At 60.9% G+C, this 24,975-nt stretch overlaps 3 protein-coding genes across 7 annotated transcripts in view; 1 reads left to right on the top strand and 2 right to left on the bottom strand.

The window, feature by feature from the left end:
• LAMA5 (laminin subunit alpha 5) overlaps positions 1-8,438 on the top strand; it is a 53,641-nt gene extending 45,203 nt beyond the window's left edge. Inside the window, 27 exon segments of the mRNA XM_068524934.1 lie at positions 150-266; positions 384-538; positions 832-973; positions 1,072-1,174; positions 1,790-1,900; positions 2,708-2,887; positions 2,987-3,135; positions 3,214-3,384; positions 3,484-3,620; positions 3,706-3,859; positions 4,023-4,156; positions 4,230-4,392; positions 4,464-4,586; positions 4,681-4,829; positions 4,917-5,049; positions 5,123-5,269; positions 5,373-5,503; positions 5,597-5,761; positions 5,848-5,986; positions 6,066-6,211; positions 6,296-6,488; positions 6,575-6,739; positions 6,847-7,009; positions 7,137-7,270; positions 7,344-7,437; positions 7,606-7,725; positions 7,885-8,438. Of these exon segments, the coding sequence (XP_068381035.1) occupies positions 150-266; positions 384-538; positions 832-973; positions 1,072-1,174; positions 1,790-1,900; positions 2,708-2,887; positions 2,987-3,135; positions 3,214-3,384; positions 3,484-3,620; positions 3,706-3,859; positions 4,023-4,156; positions 4,230-4,392; positions 4,464-4,586; positions 4,681-4,829; positions 4,917-5,049; positions 5,123-5,269; positions 5,373-5,503; positions 5,597-5,761; positions 5,848-5,986; positions 6,066-6,211; positions 6,296-6,488; positions 6,575-6,739; positions 6,847-7,009; positions 7,137-7,270; positions 7,344-7,437; positions 7,606-7,725; positions 7,885-8,015 (3,849 nt within the window). The 3' untranslated portion in view covers positions 8,016-8,438.
• Positions 8,439-8,711: 273 nt separating this feature from the next.
• On the bottom strand, positions 8,712-14,690 carry ADRM1 (ADRM1 26S proteasome ubiquitin receptor). Of its 2 annotated transcripts, none has more exons than XM_068524364.1 (10): positions 14,606-14,690; positions 13,604-13,817; positions 12,762-12,878; positions 11,350-11,473; positions 10,952-11,038; positions 10,272-10,353; positions 9,919-10,040; positions 9,414-9,571; positions 9,165-9,267; positions 8,712-8,950 (listed from the first exon to the last, which is right to left on the bottom strand). In XM_068524364.1, the coding sequence occupies exons 2-10, from the start codon at positions 13,814-13,816 to the stop codon at positions 8,844-8,846; spliced, it is 1,113 nt and encodes a 370-aa protein (XP_068380465.1). In that variant the 5' UTR covers position 13,817; positions 14,606-14,690; the 3' UTR covers positions 8,712-8,843. The 2 variants fall into 2 exon arrangements, with proteins under 2 accessions (XP_068380465.1, XP_068380464.1); XM_068524363.1 differs by having other exon boundaries at positions 9,808-10,040.
• A 7,084-nt stretch (positions 14,691-21,774) lies between these two features.
• Positions 21,775-24,975, bottom strand: part of OSBPL2 (oxysterol binding protein like 2) — a 40,628-nt gene continuing 37,427 nt past the window's right edge. For all 4 annotated transcript variants that reach the window (XM_068565614.1, XM_068565613.1, XM_068565616.1 and 1 more), the window contains 3 exons: positions 24,003-24,126; positions 23,313-23,403; positions 21,775-23,076 (listed from right to left, as the gene is read on the bottom strand). In XM_068565614.1, coding sequence (XP_068421715.1) covers positions 22,974-23,076; positions 23,313-23,403; positions 24,003-24,126 — 318 coding nt within the window. In that variant the 3' untranslated portion in view covers positions 21,775-22,973. The remainder of the gene's footprint in view (positions 23,077-23,312; positions 23,404-24,002; positions 24,127-24,975) is intronic.

Raw genomic sequence — 24,975 nt, forward strand, 5'->3', positions numbered from 1 at the left:
CCCCCCCAGCCCCGCCCCCTCCTCCCCCCTGCCCCTCCCCCTCCCCTTTCACCCTCATACTCATCATCCGCTAGCCTGTCACCCCACCCCTTTATTTTCCTGCCTCATCCTTGTTCTGTCACCTCCTCCTCACTCCCCATCGTCTCCAGCAACAGAAACAGGAGCTGTTGCGGGACAACGCCACTCTGGGGGCCACTCTACAGGCCGCCAGAGACACCCTGGTCCGGCTCTCTGAGCTTCTGCGCAGCATGGACCAGGCCAAGGAGGTAAGCAGCACCCCCTCCCAAAGGGCTGCACGCTGGGCGCGGGCAGGCACTCCCAGATCAGGTGGGGGTGAGTAGGGGACGGGGACGAGGGTCCCACCTAAGCCCACCCACCCCCAGGAGTACGAGCGCCTTGCTGCCAGCCTGGACGGGGCCCGGACGCCACTGCTCGAGAAGATGCGGGCCTTCTCCCCCGCGAGCAGCAAGGTGGACCTGGTGGAGGCCGCCGAGGCCCACGCGTGGCAGCTGGACCAGCTGGCGCTCAACCTTTCCAGGTGCGGGGCCCAAAGAGGGTGCCCAGGGCGGGGTGGGCGGCAGCCAGGGCCTGGAGGTGGCATAGCTGGTCTGGGAGGGCTCTTAGAAGGAGAGGCCATTGTCCCTGCAGGGGCCGGGCGGAAGTCTGGGCCCGGGTTGGCAGGAGGGAGCAGGAGAGGCACACAGGGCGGTGCAAGGCCGGGCGTCTAGAGCCGCCAGGCAGGCCATCCCGGCAGCCAGGCAGGCGGAGGCCCGTGAGGTGGGCGGACCCCCCCCACCCCCACCCTTGGATCCTGCCCGCTTCCCCTCACAGCATCATCCGGGGAGTCAACCAGGACCGCTTCATCCAGCGGGCCGTCGAGGCCGCCAACGCCTACAGCAGCATTCTGCAAGCCGTGCGGGCCGCCGAGGGTGCCGCCGGCCAGGCGCAGCAGCAGGCGAGCCGTACATGGGCGGTGAGGCCCTGACGCCCCCCACAGCCCCGGCAGGAGCACCTGTTCCCTTGCAGCTCCACCGGGCAGGTGTGAACCGCGTCCTGTTCCTGTGTCTGCAGGTGGTCGTGCAGCGGGGCCTGGCGCCCCGAGCCCGGGAGCTGCTGGCCAACAGCAGTGCCCTGGAGGAGGCCGTCCCTGGGGAGCAGCGGAGGCTGGGCCTCGGTGAGTGCCGGGTCCAGCTGGGTGTCCGGGCTCTGTGGGGACCCTCACCCTCCGGCCATGTGGGTTGTCACCGTGTGAGTCAGGGTCGCGGCTGCCCTGTGGGGGCATTTTCCCCACTGCTGAGCAAGTCCGTCCCTGGGAGCTCTGCAAAGGCCCGCCACCCACCCTGGCTTCGTGACAGGCCCCCAGGACGTGGAAGGGCCTGGGGAAGGGGACGTGGGGACCGGCTGACGGTTTGCCTGCTGTCCTGGCTGGGGGCCGTGTGTTTGCCAGGCCGTCGCGGAGGAGCAGGTGGGGAGCGGGGAGTGGGGTGCGCCCTCTGCCGCTGGCACCTCAGGGCACTGGTGGCCGTGAGCAATGGCTCGGCTTTTCTGAGCCTCCATTATTTCACCTGTAAAATGGGAATCATTGCCTTGGCTGTGGGCCCAGGAGGCTGCCCCAAGACTTGGGTGCCAGTGCCACCACCTGAGCCGAGGGCCCTCGTGTCCAGATGTCTCCATCTGACTGTGTGTGTGTGAGCCTTAATCCTCCCTGGTCAGGAGGGAGGACTGAAATGGGCTGCACCTGTACCCTGGGGGCGGGGGCTCCTCGGGACTGAGGCTGCCTGCCCCGCAGCGTGGGCCACCCTCCAGGGCACCGGGACCCAGCTCCGCGATGCCCGGGCCAGGAAGGAACAGCTGGCGGCCCGAGTCCGGGAGGTGCAGGCCATGCTGGCTATGGACACAGGTAGGGTGGGTCTCCTTCCTGCCCCCGCCCTCACTGCTTGTCCCCAGAGCTGAAGAGACACCTGCCCGGATAGACATCAGCCAGCCTGTCCCGTAGGCTCTGATGGGGGACATGTTCACACTTGCGCCGTCCAGAGCGGTGGCCGGGGCAGCTGAGGGGGGCCCCTGTGTGGGCAGCTCCAACCCTGGGGACCCTCCCCAGCCCTGGGGATCCGCTTCTGGTCGGAGACAGACGCCAAGCGAACGTAGCCCCAGGCAGCAAGTGAAAACGGGAAGGGGCAGGGAGCGCGCGGAGAGAGGTGGCGCGGGGCAGGCGGGAGTGTGCGGCAGGGACCGTGGGGCATCTGGGGGAGGGGGGAGGTGGAGGCAGCAGCAGAGGCCAGAGTGGCTGGAGCTGAGGGCTCAGGGGCCAGGGGGGCGGGAGGGCTCAGGGCAGAGGAGGGATCCCTGCCGACTCGAGAGTCGACCTTCCCTACAAGCCTGGGTTGGGGCCACGGGGACTCTGGGAAGGGGGGGCGCTCGGGAGAGATGGTGTTGGCGGGGGTGGGGGGTGGCCATGGGGAGGCGGGGCTGAGCCGACACTGGGTGACCCAGCTGTGGCGAGAGAGGCTGGCGCAGGAGGGGCCGCCTGGGAGAGGACGGAGGGTGCGTTTCCACCGCCCTGAGGCTCTCACGAGATCGGGGGCAGGAGTGACATCCGTGTTGCTGGTCTTGGCAGGGGGGTCTTAGTGGTCTCCCCAGATGGGGATGAGGCCCCCCCGATGGTCCTCGCTTGCCCCCCGCTGAGCCTGCACACGGCTCGCCGCAGACGAGACAAGCAAGAAGATAGCCCACGCCAAGGCCGTGGTCACCGAAGCCCAGGACGTGGCCGCCCGCGTGCACTCCCGGCTTCAAGACATGCAGAAAAACGTGGAGCGGTGGCAGGGCCAGTACAAGGGGCTGCAGAGCCAGGACCTGGACCGGGTGGTGCTCGACGCAGGCCGCTCAGGTGGGCCCTGGCGCGCGGTGCCCTGACAGAGGGCGGGCCGCGGTGGGGAGGCCAGGGGCTCAGGGCTGCCTCCCCCCATCCGCTCCCCCCCCCCCGCAGTGTCCACCCTGGAGAAGACGCTGCCGCAGCTGCTGGCCAAGCTGAGCCTCCTGCAGAACCGTGGGACGCACAACGCCAGCCTGGCCCTGTCGGCCAGCATCGGCCGCGTGCGGGAGCTCATTGCCCAGGCCCGGGGTGCTGCCAATAAGGTGGGTGCGAGTGCCAGGGCCAGGTGGGCGTCTGGGAGACCAGGAGGCAGACGCTGATGGGCTGTGCACCCCCCACAGGTCAAGGTGCCCATGAAGTTCAACGGGAGCTCAGGGGTGCAGCTGCGCACCCCTCGGGACCTCGCCAGCCTCGTCTCTTACACCGCCCTCAAGTTCTACCTGCAGAGCCCGGAGCCGGCGCCCGGCCAGGTCGCCGGGGACCAGTTCGTGCTGTACATGGGCAGCCGGCAGGTAGCGGGCGGGCTCGGTGGGCTGGGTGGAGCCGGGCGCCAGGTCGGAGCGGGCGGCCCACACCGGGTCCCTGTCCCCCTGAGTCTCCTGCCACTACAGGCCACCGGCGACTACATGGGTGTGGCTCTGCGTGGCCAGAAGGTGCACTGGGTGTACCGCCTCGGGGAGGCGGGCCCCACGGCCCTCAGCATCGACGAGGACATTGGTGAACAGTTCGCAGCCGTCAGCATTGACAGGTGGGAGGCCCGGCCCCCACGGTGCTCCCCCCCCTGCCAGGCGTGGCCGCGTGTCCACACCTCCCTCTCTTATCTCTGCCCTCAGGACCCTCCAGTTTGGCCATATGTCTGTCACAGTGGAGAATCAGATGGTCCAAGAGACCAAGGGTGATACGGAGGCCCCTGGGGCCGAAGGGCTGCTCAGTGTGCAGCCTGATGACTTTGTCTTCTACGTGGGAGGCTACCCTGGCAACTTCACGGTGAGCCCGGTGCGGCCTGGGTGCGCGGCCACCCTGCCCTGCACCCCTGTCCGAGGAAGTCCTGCTCAGGGTCTGGCTTCAGTCCATCGCGCTGTAGCCCGAGTTCCTCCCCTTGGGTCTGTCCTGGGCGGGGAGGCTCCCTGACCGTGGGCTGTGCCCGCAGCCCCCCGAACCCCTGCGCTTTCCCGGCTACCGGGGCTGCATCGAGCTGGACACGCTGAACGAGGAGGTGGTCAGTCTCTACAACTTCGAGAAGACCTTCCAGCTGGACACAGCCGTGGATAAGCCTTGTGCCCGGTATGTACGGCCTGAGCCCCCCTCACCCCGACTCAGCCCACCCTCGGCTGACCCTGCCCGCTCTGACCTGCAGCTCCAAGTCGACCGGGGACCCCTGGCTCACGGACGGCTCCTACCTGGACGGCTCCGGCTTCGCCCGCATCAGCGTGGAGAGCCAGCTCAGCAACACCAAGCGCTTCGACCAGGAGCTGCGGCTTGTGTCCTACAGCGGCATCATCTTCTTCATGCGGCACCAGGCACGTCCTCCGTCCTCACGGCCCGGCCCGCCAGCCCGCCCGGCCCACGCTGACCCTCCCCTCCTCCCCAGGACCAGTTCCTGTGCCTGGCCGTGCGGGAGGGCAGCCTCGTGTTCCTCTACGACTTCGGCGCGGGCCTGAAGGAGGCCGACCCGCTGCAGCGCCCGCCGCCTCTGACCACGACCAGCAAGGCGGTAGGGCCGGCCTCGGGGTGGGGGCCCGGCGTGGGAAGGGGCAGGGGGGTCGCAGCTCGCCCTGAAGGTACCAGCCCGCGCTGGCGCTTCCCAGATCCAGGTGTTCCTGCTGGGGGGCAGCCGGAAGCGCGTGCTGGTGCGCGTGGAGAGGACCACGGTGTTTAGCGTGGAGCAGGGCCACGCGCTGGAGCTGGCCGGTGCCTACTATCTGGGGGGCGTGCCAGCCCCCCAGCTGCCCCCGAGGTGAGCCCCGGCCCCGGCGGGCGGGCGTGGCGGGCAGGACCCGGGGGAGGCCGCCCCTGACGCTCGTCCCGCGGACCGTCCCCGCAGCCTGCGGCGGCTCTTCCCCTCCGGAGGCTCGGTGCGCGGCTGCATCAAGGGCATCAAAGCTCTGGGCAAGTACGTGGATCTCAAGAGGCTGAACACGACGGGTATCAGCTCCGGCTGCACCGCCGACCTGCTGGTGAGCCCCTTCCCTCCCCCAGCTGCGCGCCCTCTCCGGCCACCGCGGGCCCTCACGGTCGCCTTGCCCGCAGGTGGGACGGGCCATGACTTTCCATGGCCACGGCTACCTGCGCCTGGCGCTCCCCAGCAACGCCGTGCCCGTCACGGACAACGTCCGCTCCGGCTTCGGCTTCCGCAGCAGCCAGGACAGCGCTCTGCTCTTCCACCGAGAGTCCCCGGTGCGTCCGCCCGCCCCCTCTGGGGCAGCAGGGCGGGGCTGGTGGCCCGAGGGAGGGAGTCTGGGCCCCCAGCCTGGCCCGCTGACCCAACCACTGTCCCCAGATCGGGCCATGCGAGGTGTCCCTGCAGCAGGGCCACGTGACCCTCCGGCTTGCGAGGACTGAGGTGAAAACGCGACGGGGCTTTGCCGATGGGGCCCCCCATTATGTCACTTTCTACAGCAACGCCACGGGGTGAGTCCGGCTTACCTGGCCTCTCCAGGGAGGGGGCGCAGTAGAGCCGGGGGGTGGGGGGCAGGGTGGGGGAAACACTGCTCTCCCCGCCAGGGTCTGGCTCTACGTGGACGACCAGCTTCAGGAGATGAAGTCCCACCCGGAGCCGTGGCCCCAGCTCCAGCGTGAGGGGTCGAGTCAGCTCTTCCTGGGGGGCTTGCCCAAGTCCGACGCTCTCCGTAACTTCAGTGGCTGCATCAGCAACGTATTCGTGCTGCGGTGAGCTGAGTGGGCCTCGGGAGGGCTGGCGACGACCCGCTGGCCCGGCCCAGCACTGACCCGCGTGTACCCCCTGCCCTCCGCAGGCACCTGGGGCCGCAGCGCGTGCTTGACCTGCAGCAGAACCTGGAGAGTATCAACGTGAGCTCAGGCTGCGTCCCGGCCCCTCACACCCAGGCCCCAGAGCAGAGCCCGCGAGGACTGCGGGCCACGGTGTCTCGGAAGGTGGGGGCATGGGGCTGGGGTAGGCAGAAGGTGGCCTCCATGCATTCCTGCATTCCCTCATCCCCATCCGACCCCCCAGGCCTCCCGCCGCAGCCGGCAGCCCACCCAGGACGCTTCCTGCTCGCCAGTCTCGCCCCTCAGGGCCGTACGAGACGCCTACCAGTTTGGGGGTCCCCTGTCCAGTTACCTGGAGTTTGCACACATCCCGCCCCCCACCAGTGACTGGTAAGGCCAGGGGCGGCGGTGGGGAGAGGGGGCTGCTGGGGGGAGGGGGGCAGCCCGAGGCTGATGCCCCCGCCTGGCTTCCAGGTCGCAGCTTTCCATGCTCATCCGCCCGCATGCCCCCCGAGGGCTCCTGCTCCTCGCTGCCCCGCTGACGGCCAGCAGCCCTTCCCTAGCCCTCTTCCTGAGCCACGGACGCTTTGTCGCTCAGACCGAAGGCCCTGGGCCCCAGCTCCGAGTCCAGAGCCGCCAGCGTTCACGGACTGGCCGGTGGCATACGGTGAGGGGCTGGGGAGAGGGGACGCAGGGGCGGGGCGGGGCGGTGGCCCTGGGAGCTCCCATCCTGATGTGCCTTCCCACTCCCAGGTGTCTGTGCGTTGGGAGAAGACTCGGATCCAGCTGGTGACGGACGGAGTCTGGGCCCAGAGCCAGGAGGGGCCGGGCCAGAGGCACCAGGGGGAGGAGGGCCCCCGGCCACACACTCTCTTTGTGGGGGGCCTCCCTGCTGGTGGCCACAGCCCGCAGCTCCCGGTGAGAACCACCTCGCCCCAGCTTCCCACCCCTGCCCCGCTGGACACTCTCCGCCCTCCTCAGCACCCCAGGGACCTGACCCAAGTCACCCCTCTGTGCCCACACAGGTGGCCATCAGGCGCTCCGGGTTCAGCGGTTGTGTGAAGAGACTGAGGCTGGACGGGCAGCTCCTGGGGGCTCCCACCCGGGTGGTGGGGGCCACACCCTGCTTCTCAGGTCCCCTGGAGAAGGGCCTGTTCTTTGCAGGCAGCGGAGGAGCCATCACTCTAGGTCTGTCCCCTGCTGGCGTCCCCCAGTCCCCTACGTGCCTGGGCTGGGGTGGGAGTGATGCCCAGAACGGGGTGGGTGGGGGCGCCTGGGGCCGAGGCCTTCCTTCTCTCACGGCCCCTCTCTGCAGACACCCTGGGGGCCACACTGCCTGACCTGGGCCTGGAGCTGGAGGTGCGGCCCCAGACAGCCACCGGCCTCGTCTTCCACTTGGGTCGGGGCCTGGCGCCCCCCTACCTGCAGCTGCGGGTGCTGGGGAGGCAGGTAAGCAGGTTGGGCCGCAGCCTCAGGGTGAGATTGGGGTTGGTAGGGCCCTCCTGACCCCCTGCCGCCCCAGGTCCTGCTGCGGGCAGACGATGGTTCAGGCGAGTTCTCCACACTGGTGACGCTCCCCGAGGCACTGTGTGATGGGCAGTGGCACCGCCTAGCAGGTGAGCTGGGCCCTCCTGACCCCACCCCCGCTGGGGGCAGCTGCAGACCCCTGGGGTTGGGGGTGCGGGCAGGGACTCAAAAGCCGGAGCAAAGGGGCAAAGGGCCCCTGGCCCTGTGGCTGGTGAGGGGTCCCCCCGCCCCGGCCACAAGGAACCTGTGCCCGGCAGTGACCAAAGGCGGGAACAGGCTGCAGCTGGAGGTGGACCTGCAGAGCAACCACACCCTGGGCCCCGCGCCGGCCACCTCGGCTGACGCCCCGGTGCCGCTGTACCTCGGGGGCCTGCCTGGTGAGTGTGGCCTTGGCCTGAGGGCAGGGGGAGGGAGGAAGGCTGCCCCTGGGGACCGGACACCGGGGTCACCCTGCTTTCCAGCCCAGCGGGGAGACCGAGGCCTGGTGGGATGCCGGCCTCTGCTCCGACCCATCTCCCTCCCTCCCCCACCCCCAGATCCCTGGACGCGGCCTCCCGCCTACCGCGGCTGCATGCGGAACCTGGTGGTGAACCAGGCCCTGGTCTCCTGGCCTCGCGCTGCGGGCGTGCAGGGGGCAGTGGGGGCCGGCGGCTGCCCAGCCACGTAGCACAGCTGCCCCTCTGGGACCCCAGCCACCAGCTGCAGCAGCCAGGAGAGAGGGTCTTCAGAGCCCCCAGGCCCGGAGCCCCCAGGCAGGCTGCCCCATCGGGCAGGGTCCTGCCCCCGGAACCCCCAGCCCCTCCACACAACTTGCTGACAACACCGCCCTCGGCCGACTTTTTAGATCAAGTTTATGTATGCTTGTTTATGTAGACTCCAGATTCTCCGGGCGATGAGTCTTATTTCTGGGAATGGTTTAAATTATGTCTGACTTTCTAAGGGAAAGGGTAAAACACTGCAAAATGGGGGTTTTATACTTTTTATCTTTCAGTTTAATTATGAAATTTCCCTTCCACCAATTTTTAATGGGAGATCTGTAAGTCATTCGTCCCTGCTTCTTGAAACAAAAATTAAAGTCACTTCTGTGTAACCGAGTGTCGACTTTAACTGGAGGAAAAGCAAAGCAGTCCAGCGGGTCTGGAGGCCCGAGGCGAGCAGGGCACTCACGTGGGGAGCCCCTCCCTCAGCACGGCTGTCCCTCAAAGTCAGTCAGTCAGTCAGAACCGGGACCTGGAGGGGCTTCCCGCACCAGCTCCCGTCTGGCTGATGGCTGACTGACTGATTGATGATTGACTGACTGATGATTGCTAGGGGGACGGACGGGGCCGTCGCACCCCACCCCGGGCACGCAGACAAACCAGAGTTGGCAGATAAAAGAAAAGACTTTTATTGATTAGCAAGTTGGGACAGAGGGGAGCGGGGTGCGATCACTAACGCCGCTACCGAGGCCGCACGAGCTGGAACGCCGCCCTTCCGACAGTGGCGACCGAACCTCTTAATCTAAGCTCATGTCCTCCTCCTCCTCCTTCTTGCCCTTGCCGTCGCCCTCCTGCTGCTCGGGGCTGGCACTGTTCTGCATGGCTTTGGCAAAGGCTTCCACGTCTAAAACGAAGTGAAAAGCACGGGGTGACCTTCCTAGACCCTGGCTTGGCCCTGCTGACCGGGGGGGCTGGGAGGTGAAAACCAGATGGAGGCCAGGGCCAGCGGGACAAGCCGCCTCGCGCTCCACAAATGGGGAAGGCCTTTGCTTTCAAATGCAAGGAGAAAACCACCTCTGCCTCAACGGTGGCAGAGAGGCGGAGGGGCAAGTACTTACCGCCCTTGTTGGCGGCCTCCACGGCCTCTGCGGGCAGCCCAAACTGGCACATGAGGGGGCCCAGCTGCCCCGAGGCCAAGGCCGCGCTGAACATGCCCAGGGCCTGCAGGGGAGAGCCAGGCGCCTGAGTCCATGCAGAGAACTGGGGGAGCCGCAGGGGCAGGGGCGCTCAGCGCTGGGGGACCGTGCTGCAGTGGGCAGTGTCCCCCACTCCGAGCGCACAGCGGGGCACCCGGGCCACGCGTCTACCTGCTGGAACTGGGGCGAGGTCAGCGTGTTTTGGATCTCCTCCGCGGTCTGCGGCAGCGACTCCCCGGACGGCAGGTAGGGCAGCAGGCGCTCCTGGACATCCGCGTTGGCAAGGATGGGGGCCATGATCTCGGGCGTCAGCACGCTGGCCAGGTCCACTAGGGCACAAGCAGGCGGCCATCAGCGGCTGGGGGCCAGCCCAGATGCCCACTCAGGAGGACAGTGACAGACTCCAAGCTGCAGAACTGCCGGGCGTGGCGAGGTGAGGTGAGGAAGAGGTGACACGTGCAGGGCAGCAGCTCGGCCCGGGGACATGCTTGGGCCCGTGCCTTGGAAGGGCAGGGGGCAGCAGGCACCTTCACCCCCCAGCCTGGAGCCGAGGAGCACGTGTTACCTTGCTGGCCGCCTCCTGGCCCGGCCGGCACGTTCATAGTGGCTAGAATGCTCTGAAGGTCGCTCAGCTGGATGGGCTGGGTTGGGCTGGCTGCCGTGCTGGTTCCATTACCTGAACTGGGCGCGGGGCTCGGGCTGGTCGTTGAGGCAGCTGCTGGAGCGGAGGGGGCTGGGGTGGCGCGGGTGGAAGAGGTGGTGGAGGACGGGGTGACCGCTGCCGACTGGCTCCGGGAGCTGGGAAGAGCGAGGCCAGCACTGCAGCGGCTACGCGCCCACCAAGGCGCCACAACGCGTCGGTCCTGCCCCAGACATCCTCGTGCTGCCAGGACCCCAGGAAGAGCCTGAACCACGAAAAAGGATGGACCCTCCCCAGATGCCTATTTTGTCCTTCGGCACCTCCTACGTCCGGCCCCCGTGAAGGAGGGGACACTCGGCCACGCCAGAGTGCGCGGGCGTGAGGCTCACCTGGACGAAGAGCTGCTGGCTGGAGGCCCTCCGCTCCCCAGTAAGCTGGCCAGGCCCGGCCCCGTCAGCGCCCCCAGGCCACCTACCAGGAGCAAGGAGACGCAGCTCAGACACCACGCCCAGCCGGAGAGCCCTGCACCCCCGCCAAAGAGCAGAAAGGCCCCGCACTAAAGCCAGCGGGCGAGCAGGGGAGGTGGTGACCACAGCGGGCCTGCGGGGGCCCAGGAGCAGCGACTACTCAGGTGCGTCCTGGCCGCTGAACCTGCTAAATCAGATCAATTCTCCATCCCGTGACCCTACTAACGCACCTGGGTTCAAGGTAACATGGAGTTCAAATCCCGTACAAAGTAACCAGCGTTTCCGAAGTGTCCCAGAAACACAACCCGAGCCCGACAGGAGCTGGCGCAGGCAGGCCAACCCAGGAGACCAGGGCCCCGAGCACGCGTCCTCAGGCCCGGCACCTCAGCCAGCCGTGCTCCCCTGAGGTACGGAACTGGCTCCTCCCCGGGGGTCCTGGAAGGCCTTGCCCACCCAGCTCCCAGGTCAAACCCTAAGGCAAACCAGCCCCCTCCCCAGGGAGGCCAGGGCACAGAACATTCACAGGCGTCGCTCAGAACCGATCAGAAGCTGCAAGTTGCCCAACTGCTAACAGAGGCTCCCGCGGGCCCTCGGCTCCTTACCCAGCCCTCCGAGGCCGGCGGGTCCGATGAGCTGCATGAGCTGGCTGTGGCTCATGTTCCCCAGCAGGCTCTGCAGGCCGCCCTCGCCTGGAAGACACGAGGCGCTCAAGCCCGGGCCTCCAGCCGTGCGCACGCCCGCCGCCACGGTCCAGGCGCCGGCCCCCGTCTCGGCTGCCCCGGACTGTGCGGCGAGCGTCCCCCGACACGAGCCAGCACAGCAGGGCTCGTACACCGCTTCACCACGTGGAGATGGGAGCACCGAGGGGGAACTGCCGAGAGGAGCTTCTAACCTGGACACCTCTACGTCCGTTTAAAAGCCACCGGCCCGCACCACCAGGGATCCACGCGGGCGGAAACCTACTCTGCCCTCACCGCACATCCGGGAAGGTGACCATTACCGCCCAGCGCAGACAGCTCGTGGCCTCCGCTCCCACTCGCCCCCAGGGCTCCGGGCATCGGCGGGTTGTTCAGATACTCGTTGACCTTCCGGCAGTGCTCCTCGTCCTGGTCCGTCTTGGGCTCCTGTGGGGAGGACACGGCAGCAGGCGCAGCTGAGCGGCCCACCCAGCAACAACCATGCTGACGAGGGGCCTGAGGCCCGGAGAGGTGGCCACCCGTCCGCGGTCACAGCAAGGAGAGGCCCCGGCGGGGTGCACGGGGGCAGCAGCCCGATGTGCCCGCTGGGGCTGTGCTAACACCCGTTTTACAGGTGGGGAGACGAAAGCACTAGGAGCGCTCAGCACAGGGCAACGCCCTGACCCTCCAGACGCGGTCCTTTCCGCGACGCTCTAAAACCGCAAATCCTTCAGCACGTGTACTGCCGTGAAATAACCCTGCTACCACGCCGCTGTCCACCGGCCAGCCCGTGGCCCTCCAGGGTTAGCTGGGCACTGACTACGGGCACCCCCAGAGCTGCGAGACGAAGCACCCACCACTCACTTCTCCAAGAGTCACCGAGCGTGTGTGCAGGGGGCCTGCAGGGTCACGGGGCGGGGGCCGGGGGAGGCACACAGACACAGCCCTACGCTCAGGGCAGAGGGGAGCAGAAGATGCAGTGGGTGGTGTGAGTCTGACAACTTTTCTTGGCGAAACTGTGGAGAAACAAGCTCTACACCAGCGACTGGCAAACCACGACCCCATCTGTGTTTGCAAATAAAGTTTTACTGGAACATCGCTGCGCCCATCCATTTCCTTCCTGCCCAGGGCCACCGTCACACGACTTCAGCAGGCGCGACACAGCCCATCCAGCCCACAAAGAGGAAAACCTTTCCTGCCCTGTTCTAGAAGGTGCTGGCGGGAGGGCAGCAGTTCAACCTCTGTCAAAACTACAAACGCAGGTGCATACCCACTGCACGAGCAAGTCCACTTCCAGTGGGTACGAGGACGGCCTGGTGCACTGCCACCCAGAGACCCCCAGAGCACACCACGGGAGAAGAGGCAGGACAGGGACACCACACGGGCTCACCCCTGCCTTTGGTCCAGGCTGCTCATGACCCTGGGGGGAGGGGCCGCTGGGAGACGAGCAAACCACAGGCAGAGACAGGACCCAGCTCGGACATTACTCCTGGCGGTCAGCCAGGGAATTCCATCCTCGAAAGGGCACCCAAAGCCCAGCTACAAGTGTCCGGACTGGGGAGCCTGTCCCCAGTGCCCCGCACCACAAGGCGATACGCTGGAATCCTTAGGTTCCATGGCAAGCGAGGTCAGCACCAGCTGGTCTGTGAAAGCCAATTCTACCATCCGGTGAACAAGCTTCTAACCTAATTTTATGACAGGAAGAAAAGACAAAATGCAAACAAAACCTACTTACCTGCATCCAAAAGAAGAGCCGTTTGGACCCTGCCTTGAACTTGAGCACGTAGACCCTCCCGCTGGGGCACTGAGGCACGCGCTTGAACTCACAGTCGTCGGGGAAGATGATCAAATCCTACAGAGAGCAGCAGACGAGCAGAGTCAGCTCCACGAAAACAGCACTGCGGAGCCCCAGAACCTCCAGGAAAACAGGCTGGACCCTGTGCCTAAGCGCGTGCGGGTGGGGGGAGAGGACACGGGACACAGACGGCAGCAAGTCGCCAAGCCCGTCACCAGCAGGGTCTCTGCAGGGCAGACAAACGAGGACCTGAGGCACCGCACGAAGGTCATGAGGGCCAGGAGAGGGGCTCGGTGCTGAACAGGGAAGGAGGGCTTCTGGCGCCTGAAGGATTTTTAACAGAGACGTTTTGGGAGCAACATTCCAAGATGAATTAAAAAGTCAACTCTGACCTGCTCTCGAACCTAACGAGAAACGATTTAGTCTGCAGAACAAAGAACACTAAATAAGATGACTGCTAAAGAAAGCTTTCTGGAGGGCTGTAATAAAGGTTAGGATTTTTACGTGGTTTCTCCAATTCTAAGCACCTAATCTTCAGTTTTAAACATACATACACAGACGGGAGAAATCTATATAATCATTGAGACTAGGAAGCCCCACAGGCAAAAGAAAACAGCTGATGAGGGCACTAAACTAATGGATCCACGCATCCCACCAACACACTCCAAAGTGTGAAACAGCTGCTCTGTGCCCAGAGCATGGTGCCCTCCTGTAAGAACCACGCTGTCCTGACGACCCGGACGGGAGTCCTTAGGACGAGGTTCAGGCTCCCAGACACTTACGTCTTCCACATTCCCCGATGTCCTGTCTTTCCAGCAAAAGTGAATGAGGGAGTCATCCGTCTGCTGAATGTACACAAGCCCTTTCCGTTTATCTGGGGTGACCGTAGTTCCTTTCAATGACATTTTTCCGGCCCGAAACTCCACCAAATACTTGTTGGAGGACCCACGGGAGCCTGGCACCAGGCTTGGAAACAGAGCGCCTGAAGTCGTCATCCTGAAAGAGGGACCAGCATGCAGAGCCGGTCACTACCGTGGACCTCCTAACTACGGTCGCTACCGTGGCACCTCCAGATGCTACGCTGGAACTGGAACGGGCAGAGGGAAAGGGCCTCTCTCTGAAGCCCAGGCTGTCCCCTGCTGGGAGCAAGGGGACAGGCCTCAGCCGCCCAACAGCTGCTGCCGAACTCCTCCTGGGGTGGACCGACCCCACGGTACCTGAGCCCGTGGAGCCAGGTCCCCAGCTTCTCGTGGTCCTCAAACAACGAAATTTACCTCTGCATCTAGACCCCATCACAGTGGCAGACCCTCGCCAACACCACCTTCCGTACTTTTTAAATAAACTGTCCTTTAACCTGCGGCTCCGAAAGATTCAAAACCTCTAGCTGGGCAGGCACACCACTAACACACTGAATGGGAGACCACACTCGGGCCTAAACCTAGTTTCCATCGGACACACCGCCGGTAAACTGCAGCGCGGCCGGCTCGCTCCCTTCGGAGAGAAAACCCGAGCACCTGGGGAAACGCAGACCCGCGGCCGGCCGACCCGCTCCCACCCGCAGGCCCCACCGCCCGACGCCCTCGGCTACGGCCGCGGCAGGCCCGGGGCGGCGGCTGAGCTGCCCGAGAGTCAGGCCCCTAGAACGCCCGCCCGCGCTCGGCCCCCGACCCGGTCCCCAGCCTCTCCGGCCCCCGCCGACCCGGCACCCGCCCGGGGGCCGCCGAAGGCACAGGCCCCGCCCCTGGCCGCCTCCGTAACCGTCCCCGCCCCCGGCGACCCCGCACCTGGGCCGCGCCGAGACTCAGCAGAGAGGCGCCGTCACGGATTGCTCTTCCTCCTCGGCGCCTGCCGGGCCCCGCCGGAAGCCCCCGCTTGCCCCGCCCCGCCTACCGCTCTCGCCGCCGATTGGGCCCCTTCCGGTGAGGGACGGGCGCTGGCCCGCGGGCGATTGGCGAGGGTGGCCGCCCATCGCGCCGCCAGACCCGCCCCCGTGCCGGCGGCTCTCTTCCGGCGGAAGCGCGGGCCGGCAGCGTGCGGGCCAGAGCGGCCTCTATTGTTGCTGTGTCATAGGGGCGCGGCGGCGGCCCCTGGCGGCGGCGCCGGGAACGGCGAGGCGGGCGCGGGCCGAGCGGTGGGCATTGGACCCGGGACCCCGGGACCGCGGGACTGGCCGAGCGGGGGCACCTGCGGGGAGCGGGGCGGGGTCTCTCAGGTTCGCGTCCCGGGGGGAAGGTGACCGACTGCAGTCCCGGACGCTGCCGCGTGGGCCCAGCGCCCTCCGGACGAGCGGTGGACTCGTGGGGGCGCGTGCGGCGCACAACGCGGGGCTTAGGCAGTGGTCCGGCCCCGCGCCCCCAGACCCCGCTCAGTAACTGCCCCCCATCCTCCCCGGGTCCTGGGGGTCCCCCAGACCCCCTATAACGGTGACGACATGGCTGCCCCCCTATCGTCCCCTGGGCCCTGGGGGGGGGGGGTCCCCCAGCCCTCCCCCACAGAAGTGATGACATTACTGCCCTCCATCCTCCCCAGACCCACCTATAACAGCGCCGTCGCGGCTGCCCGCTCATTCCCTGTCTGATGTGTGCAGTCAGAACAGAGTGAAGGCAGCTGCCCTCCACAAACCTGGACTAGATAAATGTAAGGCGCTGCCCTCCCACTGCTTTTGTTTTCCCCATCATTTACATCTCTGTACATTTCTGCAGAGCAGAACACACACACCTGGAGCAATGTGCCCTCCCAGCCCCACACTGACAGTGACACGTGACTCCCTGCTCCAGGAGTGCCTGATTTACTATCAATCTGTGTGTACGTAAAATTTGTTTTTAAGCTTTTTATGAAAGGTATAAAAGTGAAAAGTATTCTTTTATGCAACATTGTTTTTTTTATTCATGTTGACACATGTAGCTCTAACCCATCCATTTTAACTCCTGTATGATATTCTGATGGATGGAATACCACAAGTTCTGTATCCATTGTTTTGTGATCTAAAGACTCACTAATTTTTTTTTTTGTTACAGAAAATCGAGCTGTTTTTCATTTTAAAATATTACTTGTGTTAATAAGAAATGCGTTTGTTATTTTTAAATTAGTTAATATTTATTTTAAAATGTCTAATGTGGTAAATATCCATAGATAAAACCCACATAACACAAAAGCTCTGTGGGGTTCTTGATAATTTTTGAGAATCTAGAGGATTCCAGAGACCAAAGCGGTGGGAACGGTGAGCGTGAAGCAATTCTGTGACCTGTGACCACGGTCACCACCCCCGCAGCAATACCGTCCTGGGCCTTGTGAAACCAGGCAAGAAAACAGTAAGAAAACCAATCTGGCTTCCCTGAGAAGGGGCCAGCAGGCAGGTGTCACTTGTCCAAAGTGTTGAAAAGTTAAAAAGCTGCCACCAGAGGCCACAGGGAAGCCAACCTTCCAGAACCTGGAGATGGTGCTTCCCTTCCGGGCAGTGACCTCAGAGGGGCCCCAAATGCACATCTCCTCTCCCCGAGCCAGGGGAGCCTGTGCCCTGGGAGGGCTCAAAAAACAAAGCTTTATACACTTTCACTAGTTTCTGTGAAAAATCTACAGTAAGGAAACAAGCTACAGGTAGACGGGCATCATGGGGGCCAGTCCGAGCGCCCACCCCAGCGTGGGCTCTGTGAACCCAGCCTGTCTCCCTGAGCCTCAGCGCCTCCCTCAGGTGAAAGGCAGGGGGTGCAGCGACTGCGGACACAGGGGTGGCAACAAGGAAGCTGGCAAGGACGCGCCCAAACGTCTCATAAGGAAGGTGTACAGGTGGCCTGACATGCAGGAAAGGGTGGTGGACGGCATTATTCATAAGGAAAACGCAAATTAAAACACACCTATTAGAATGGCTAAAAAAAAAAAAGGAAAAAGAAAAAGAAAATTGACAATCCTAAGTGCTGTGGAGTCTGGTGTTGGAAATACAAAATGGCACACGGCCACTCGAGAAAACAGTTTGGCAGGTGCTTTTGTTGTTGTTGTGTTCTTTTTCTTTGTTTAACAATAGATTTTCTTTTTTAGAGCAATTGTAGGTTCACACCAAAACTGAGCAGAGAGTATAGCGTTCCCACACGACCCCACAGGCCTCCTCACCATCCACATCCCCACCAGAGCGGTGTGTTTGCTACAATCCATGCTCCTATGTGGACACCTCATGTCCCCAAGGGTCCCGAGTTTGCATCAGGGTTCATGCTTCGTCTTGAATCCACGGGTCACACAAATGCTTAGTGACGTGTGTCCATTATAGCATCCTACAGGGCATCTTCCCTACCCGGAAAATCCTCTGTGCTCTGCTTTGTCCTTCCCTCCCTCTTCCGTAACCCCTGGCGACCACCGATTTTTTTTTTTTTCCAATTTGTTTTTATTGTGGTAAAATAACACATAACAGAAAATTTACCATCCTAATCATCTTTCAATGTACAGTTCAGTGGTAGTAAATACATTCATGGTGCTGTGAAGCCATCACCACCATCCATCTTCAGACTTTTCATTTTGTAAAACTGAAACTGTCTGCATTAGACACTGACTCCCCACCCGCTCTGTCCCCAACCCCAGCACCATTCTACCTTCTGTCCCTACGAATCTGACTACCCTCAGTACCTCCTATATATGAAATTGCACCGTACTTGTCTTTTTGTGACTAGCTTTTTTCACTTAGCATAATATCCTCGAGTTTTATCTGTGCTGTAGCACATGTCAGAATTTCCTTCCTTTTTAAGGCTGAATAATCTTCCGCTGTATGTACGTCTACCCCACATTTTGCTTATCCATTCATCAGTGCATGGATGCTTGGGTGGTTTCCACGGTTCAGCTATTGTGAATAATGCTGCTATGAACATGACCGAACAAATATTGCTTCAAGGCCCTACTTTCAATTTTGGGGGGCAAATACTCAGAAATAGAATTGCTGGATCATATGGTAATTCTATTATTAATTTTTTGAGGAACCGCCATACTGTTTGCCACAGTGGCTGTATCATTTTATTCCTACGAACAGTGCACAAGGGTTCCTGTTTCTCCACATCCTTGCCAAAACTTGTTTTCTGGATTTTTTGGCTTTTTTTTTTTTTTTTTTTTTTTTTTAATACTAGCCATCCTAATGGGTATGAGGTGGTGTCTCGTTGTAGCTTTGATTTTCATTTCTCTGATGATTAATGACGTTGAGCATGTTTTCACATGCTTATTGGCCATTGGTATATCTTCTTTGGAAAAATGTTTATTCAAGTCCTTTGCCTATTTTTGAATCAGGTTTTTTTTGTTGTTGTTATTGAGTTTTAGGAGTTCTCTATATATTCTAGGTATTAATCTGCTATCAGATGTTTGATTTGCAAATATTTTCTCCCATTGCCTTTTTACTCTGATGCTAGTGTCTGATGCACAAAATGTGTTTAAATTTTCATGAAGTCCAACTTGGCTATTTTTTTTTTTCTCTTGTTGCCTGTGCCTTCGGTGTTATATCCAAGAAATAACTGCCAAGTCCAAATTTGTGAACTCTGTGCTCTATATTTTCTTCTAAGAGTTTTATTGTTTAGGTCTCACATTTAGATCTTTGATCCCTTCCGAGTTAATTTTTGTATATGGTGTGAGGTCAGGATCAATTCTGTTCTTTGGCATGTAAATATCCAGTTTTCCCAACACCATTTGTTGAAAAGACAGTCCTTTCCCACTTAAACTATATATGTTGATTGTGACGATGGTTACGAGATGGTATGAATCTGTCAACTGCACACAAGGATGAGTTTCACTGTAGGTCAAGGTTTGAATTCCACGTCCTCTACTTACCTGCTCTGAAACCTCAGGCAAGCCCACCTTCCTGCGCCTCCCCTTCCTCCTCGATGGGTCAGACTGGATGGTAATTGTGGAGATTAAGCACCCAGGACACCAGGCCCGGGCTCTGGCAGGGCTGATGCTCTGTGGTCCCCACAGTCGGACACCATGGCCATGGTGGAGCCCCACATCTATGCAGCTGGGCATTCCCAGGACATTAAAGTCGTGAGGACAGTCTGTCCCTCTGCCAGGAGCCACCGTGGCTACTGGGATCACCACCTCCTCTCAGCTCACCCTCCTGGGAAGCGCACAGCTGCTGGGCACCTAGGGCAGCAGGTCGGGCACAGGGACCTCTGAGTCAAGCGAACACTGTGTTCTGGGCATTCCGTTGCTTCCAGCAACAGGCTCCAATCCCCAGGAGGGAAGAGAGTCCATCAGAGATCCTCGCTGGCCAGAGAACCAGACCCCTTCATCCATCTCATGTGCCCCTGAGCCCCCTCTTCGCTGTAACAAGCAGTTTTCTGAAACAATCCGTTAACTGGGCCAGTCCTACAGAACACACAGACCGAACGTCTGACGCCTGGTCTCAAGGACACATCCACAGCTGATCTGCAGTCCTTTCCAGAGAGGCCAGAGCAGCAGACAGTGAAAAATTGTTCAGTACAAAACAAATGTCAACTACCACCCATTTGCAAAGAATCTCTATTCAGGGCTAGGGTTTAACATTTATCTCCACAGATCTGTCCGGTCCTCCCAAAAAATCTGAGAATGGTTGATTCTGTTTATATAGAGGAATATTGACAGTTATTACGTATTATAAAATTATAACAATAAATCCATTTCACTACGTGTTTTCTTGCCTGACGTTTTCGTGCTGCACGGATAGAACAGTGTTCGTGGGACAATGGAGGAAGGACCCTGTCTGTGCGTTGTCACCCTCTGCAGAGACCAAGCAGCCCTTCACCAGACGTTTGGCCCAGGGTGGTTGGTTCACAAAGACGGAATGGAGTAGTGCATCCAGTTGAGGGCTGACGGTCCAGGAAACACGTACCGAGAAATACCAAAATGGCATTTTCACTTTGCGAAGAAACCGACACTGAGAACGTACAAGATAGGCCCAAAGATGACGTGTATTGAGAGAAACACCACTTGATGTCCTGCAGGTCTGGTGACAGGCCCTTTTATCAGGGGACCCCAATCTTCGCACCCACTTTGGACATAGGAAGATCCTTTGGAAGATGAAGCCAGGACCAGCAGGAACTCTCTGTTGACTGAACTCTCCTGCAGGGCCGATAGCTCCACACAGGACGCAAGGCTTCACCAAGCAGCCCCCTCCCCTTCTAGCGTGCAAGGGTCGACAGGGGGAGGGCTATCCTCGCTTCTGATTTTTGGAAGCTTATTAGCATTTTAAACGATGTCTTCATTTCATTGTTCTTGGTGGATACGTGAGACTTGCCAAACCTGTAAATCCCCAGCTCCGCGGGGAGCACTTTTTCCCAGGAGCAGGTGTCCTGAGAGGCAGCTTCTTGCCCGGGGTGACCCGGAGGGCTGGCTGGCTCGCGGGAGACGCCCGGCCCTTCTCTCGTCCTGTTCTGATTTCCTGGCCTCAGGTCCTGACGAGGACCCAGCAAGCAGATGGCAACGCCTCCAGCCGGACAGCTCCACGCTCACTGGCACAAGTGGCCGGCAGCATCGGCCCGGGCGCCCAGAGGCCGTCGGCGCTGTACTGGGTTCTTCTCCCCGTGTTTCGGGAAGATCCTTCCACGAGCCCAAGCATCATCCTTGGGGACAGAGTATGACAGGGAGACCGTGGCCAAGAGAACCATCGGAGCTGGTCCTCAGGGGCCCTGCCTGGGGCCACTGCCGGCTTCCGTTTCCTTGCGGAGGCTCTGCCGCTGCCCTGTGAAGACCCGTGAGCCTGTAAAGGAGCAGAGGTCCACCTGGCACCTTCGTTTCACCCCTTCCAGAGCCACCATGCTATACCCTGGAGGGTCCTGGCTTTCGCGGCAGCCCGGAGTGGCCGAACGCGGTGATGCCCGTGAGGGCCGGGGCCTGCTTCTCCGATGCCTTCTCACGACCGGGGCCCGCAGCTGGCCGGTGCTGGGGATGCCCTGACCCTTGACCCCGCCGGGGAGAGAAGCACCACTCCCGGGACGGACCTGGGTGGCACAGCGACCCAGACGCGACCGTCGGTCGCCCACAGCAGGCGGCCTGTTAAATCAGGCCAGCACCGGCGTGCACATGACAGTTCTCTCTTCCATGAAACATACTCTGAGACGTCAGCGTGGCTACCTCTCCAGTGGCTCTCAGTAAACGTGCACTGAATCGATGGACGTGTGGCTGGCTCCTACCTTCAAGGGGGAGCAAAATCAAAATGCGAAGTTCTTCGGGTAAAGCGTGCTCTACTTTTCATCCCACGAGGACGTTCTGCGTTACGAGACGGCTCCAAAAAGCACCCGGGCCCTACCTCAAAGCCACCGTCGCAAACTGGGGGCCAACAACAAGGCCACGACTTTCCACACGGGCCAAACACATCGGTCGTGGGAGGTCGTCCTTTGAAAAGCAAACTCCACTGAAAAGCTCTTTACTAGAGAGAAACACCCAACATCCCAGCGTGTCACGGCGGCCAAGTTGAGGGGGCAGCTCTGGTGGGTGTTAGCATCTGTGGACACAGGGGTTAAAGGATCGTAACGGCCATGCTTTGAGGTCATCGGCCGTCCTGCCCTTTCTCCTTTTGACTCTTGAATCGGGTGCGAAGGAAGCGGCTACTGGGGCCACGTGGAATCTGACCTCAGGGAGGACCTAGAGGTGCAAACCTTACGGTAAATTACTGGAGGTGGTGAGACATGGGATCGTCCACGGAGGTTGTCAAACTGCCCTAAACGCTGTTGCTCTAAATGCGCCCTGGGTCCCCCCCACGTTCCCTGGACAAGGAGCCCAGCCCCGCCGCCGCCGCCGCCGCCTCCCGACCAGAGGCACAGGGCTCCCCATCCTAACGACCAGGTGTGTCAAAACCTCCGCTCCGCACGACGTCAAGACCACACATCCTCGGGGGCTTCCGCGCGTCGCCGGCGGCCCCGCTCGGGTCCCCTCGAGCAGGGGCGCTGGGATTCGACCCCGATACCACGCCTTGGGTTTCCGAAGCTACAGAATCAAGCCTTCAGAGCGAGGATTTGCTTTTAAAAGTGTTTTAATTACAAACGTGATTCTGAAGCTGGGACACAAAATGCCGACACCCTCTCACTGAGAACCCACCACTGCGTACAGGTGCGTGTGTGTGCGCGTGCGTGTGCGGGTGTGCGTCTGCGCACACAGCAGATTGTCTTCAATTCAAAGAGCTCTGCAACGACCGGTGGTGTTGGCTTCTCTACAGAAAGTAAACAGTCACTGGTGCAGACATGTGCAGAGATGGACACACAACGGTAATGACACCGCTGGAAGCAGACTGCTCACACCCCCCCCCCGCCCTCGGTGCCCCCTGAGGCGGGTCCCTCGTATTTCACACATGCAGGACAGGAACACAGGTGCCGCAGGGACAGGCCAACTGTTGTGACTCACTCTGTGACGTGGGTGTGGCCTGCAGTGACAGGGGAGCCCTGGGGGCCGGAGGCGGGCTCCCAAACCTGTCAGGGCTGGGAGCCGTCTGGGGACTTTTTGTCAAGGTTTCTGGCCACCCTCGGTTGTCGTGGTAATGCTTCATTTTGGACAGTGTACACGTGATGTTAATGCCTGTCTTGCTCTTCAGCAAAATATTATTCAAGTAGTTTGAACTTAAATATCTTAATTATCTTTACATTATTGAAGATTGGTAAAAAATACAGACTCTGACAACTTTTCATTTCATTCAATCAGATGCTTTGAAAATCTTCACTTTTGCGTTACTGTAATCTAGAAAGCAATTCCTGGCCTTTATAAAAAGCTCTTGGTGGGACTTTTTTCAAGATCCATCTTTTCCTGTTACTGGTTCAAATTTAAAATACTTTCAGAAACACTCTGCCACTGCGTTATAAGGAGGAATGTGGACCCCGTCCTGTTACTTCCTTTATTTATAACTTTTGTAATTAAGAGGGTGCTGTAATCTACACCAGCCCCAGCTCTGGTTCTGTCCCATAAAAGGGAACTGTAAAGAATTTTCCTTTTCAAACCTTAATGGAAACATGACGATCCCAAGTGAAGCTTTATGAAGAGACTGCAACGGTAGTAAAATGTTGGGCAATCAAGTTGATTAGAATTAAATCCTCAACCAGGGATGGTGCCATCTCCACGAACAGCCGTTAGAAAAGCTGGCTTCTGCTGTGACTGAAGCTCAGAGCAGCCACTTGACGGAGTCTAGCCTCTCGGGTCTCCGGGTCCGGGGGCTGGTCCGGTCTCTCAGTAGATGTCTGGGCAGCCTGAGAAATCCCTCTCAAAGTAGCCCCCCACGTACAGCCAGTCGGGGGTCCCAGTGTACGGGTTACTGCCTCGGTGAAACCACCTGCGACACAGAGCAGGCGGTCAGGAGGCCAGTGGACAAGACACGGCCGATGGTCTTTTCTTCCCCCTGGGATCGTGGCCCCTCTAACTAGGCCGCATCACATCACACGTCAGTTTACACGCAGCCCAGAGCTGCTGGCCACCATCTCACAGGACACGGGGGAGCCTCTGCTCAGCCCCGGTGGGTGGGCGGCCCCCTCCCCGCTTCCTCGCCCTCGTGGCCACCAGGCGTCTCACCTCGTCTGCCACTCGGCCTCCTCCCTGGCCCGCTCCCTCCGGGCCTCCCTCTGCTTCTCCTCCAGCCGTTCCTTCTCCTGGCTCGCCAGATCTGGGTGCAAGCACAGGGGACTGGGTCAGGGCTCAGGGTGACAGGCAGAGCTGAGGGCTGGGAGGGCAGATGCTGGAACAGCCCTCACACCCGACCCCAGATGAAAAGTCACACTTGGGTTAGCAAACCACAGACAGTAAAGGCCGTCAGCGGGAAGGCAAACCCAGGCACGAGCGCACAAGTGCACGGCCAGCTCCGGACCCCAGCGCAGACCCCAGTGCGGCCCAGCCCGAAGGCAGAGGGGCCTCGGGGCTGGGCAGGCATGGGGGGGGGGGGCGCCCTCCAGCCAAGCGGCTTTTAAATAACAATGTGTCCAGCTTCTGAAATGTAATCTCACTGTCTGTTGAACCTAATAAGAAGACAGGGTACTTGCATTTTGTATGTATTCTTTTTCATTCCATTTTCCTAGTAATTTAATCTTATTTTATTTAGAGAAGAATTGGGCTGCAGCAAACTAGAAATTTTTTAACCCTTTCCCCACAGACGGTTTGAGAAGCATGATCTAGAAGACGCGAAGTGTGGTTGGTTAACGGTGGGGGGGGTGGGGGGGTGGGACGCGCTCCCTTCCTGCGCCCGCCCGCTCAGCCGGGGCCACGCACCCATGTTGCCGTTCTCCATGCCTCGGATGTCAGGGCGCAGCCGGCAGTCGGTGGGGGCCAGGATCTTCTCCATGCCCGTCTCCAGTTCATTGAGACTAACCGTGAAGCTCGTGAAATTATACATCTGGGGAGCAGGCACAGAAATCGTGGCTATAAATGGCGCTCTCTTCTGCGCACTCTTCCCAGCTGGGGGCCATCGACACTCTAAACCCCTTCAGAGCAGCCAAGTGTCACCGGCTCCCTGGAGACACTGCTGTCAAGGTCACCGGGGCCGGGGCTCCTTCCCTGCCCTGACACGCACTCGCCTGGGGCTCCTCCTCTCCGCCCCCGCGGGGGGCACCCAGACCCTCACCCTGACGTCCCACCCTCACGTCTGCCTCCTCACATCCTGGGGGCCGGACGGGAGTCTCCAGCTCAGCTCCTCCAGGGGGGCTGCTGCGCCCACGTCCCCCCAGCCTCTGCCTCCCGACAGCCCAGACCTGGGGACTCGCCTCCAACCTGGCCTCCCTCCCGCTCTGGCCCCCGAAGTCTATCTCCACAAGCGGCCAGAGGGGCCCACCTGGTCCCCTCGCTGCTCGAACGACCCCACATCACTCAGAGGAGCAGGGGGGCTCGGGCCCCGGCCGCCCCCCTGCCGGAAAGCAGCTGGATGGCCACGTCCTCCGCACCCCCGCCTCCCCCAGGTCCTGCTCCACGTCACCAGGGCCCCAGGAGGCCCGCCCCCAGCCCATCAGGCCGGTCGCTGTGCTGTGTAGGGCCGGGGTCCTTGCCTGCCCTGTCCTCGGGCTCTGCTCCCGGGGACCTGGGCCCACCCGCACCGACTCAGGAGGTGCTCACTGAACCAAAGGGATGAGTGTTATTTTTAAACATGAGCTTTTTTTGCTATTATTTTATACTAGTTTGTACTCTACTAAAATTATAATAGTGGCTGTGTTGAGGTAATGTATTTACCGATGAATGTTTTGTTTTGTTT

Source organism: Eschrichtius robustus, chromosome 16 (genome assembly GCF_028021215.1).
Source record: "Eschrichtius robustus isolate mEscRob2 chromosome 16, mEscRob2.pri, whole genome shotgun sequence".
Taxonomy (NCBI): domain Eukaryota; kingdom Metazoa; phylum Chordata; class Mammalia; order Artiodactyla; family Eschrichtiidae; genus Eschrichtius; species Eschrichtius robustus.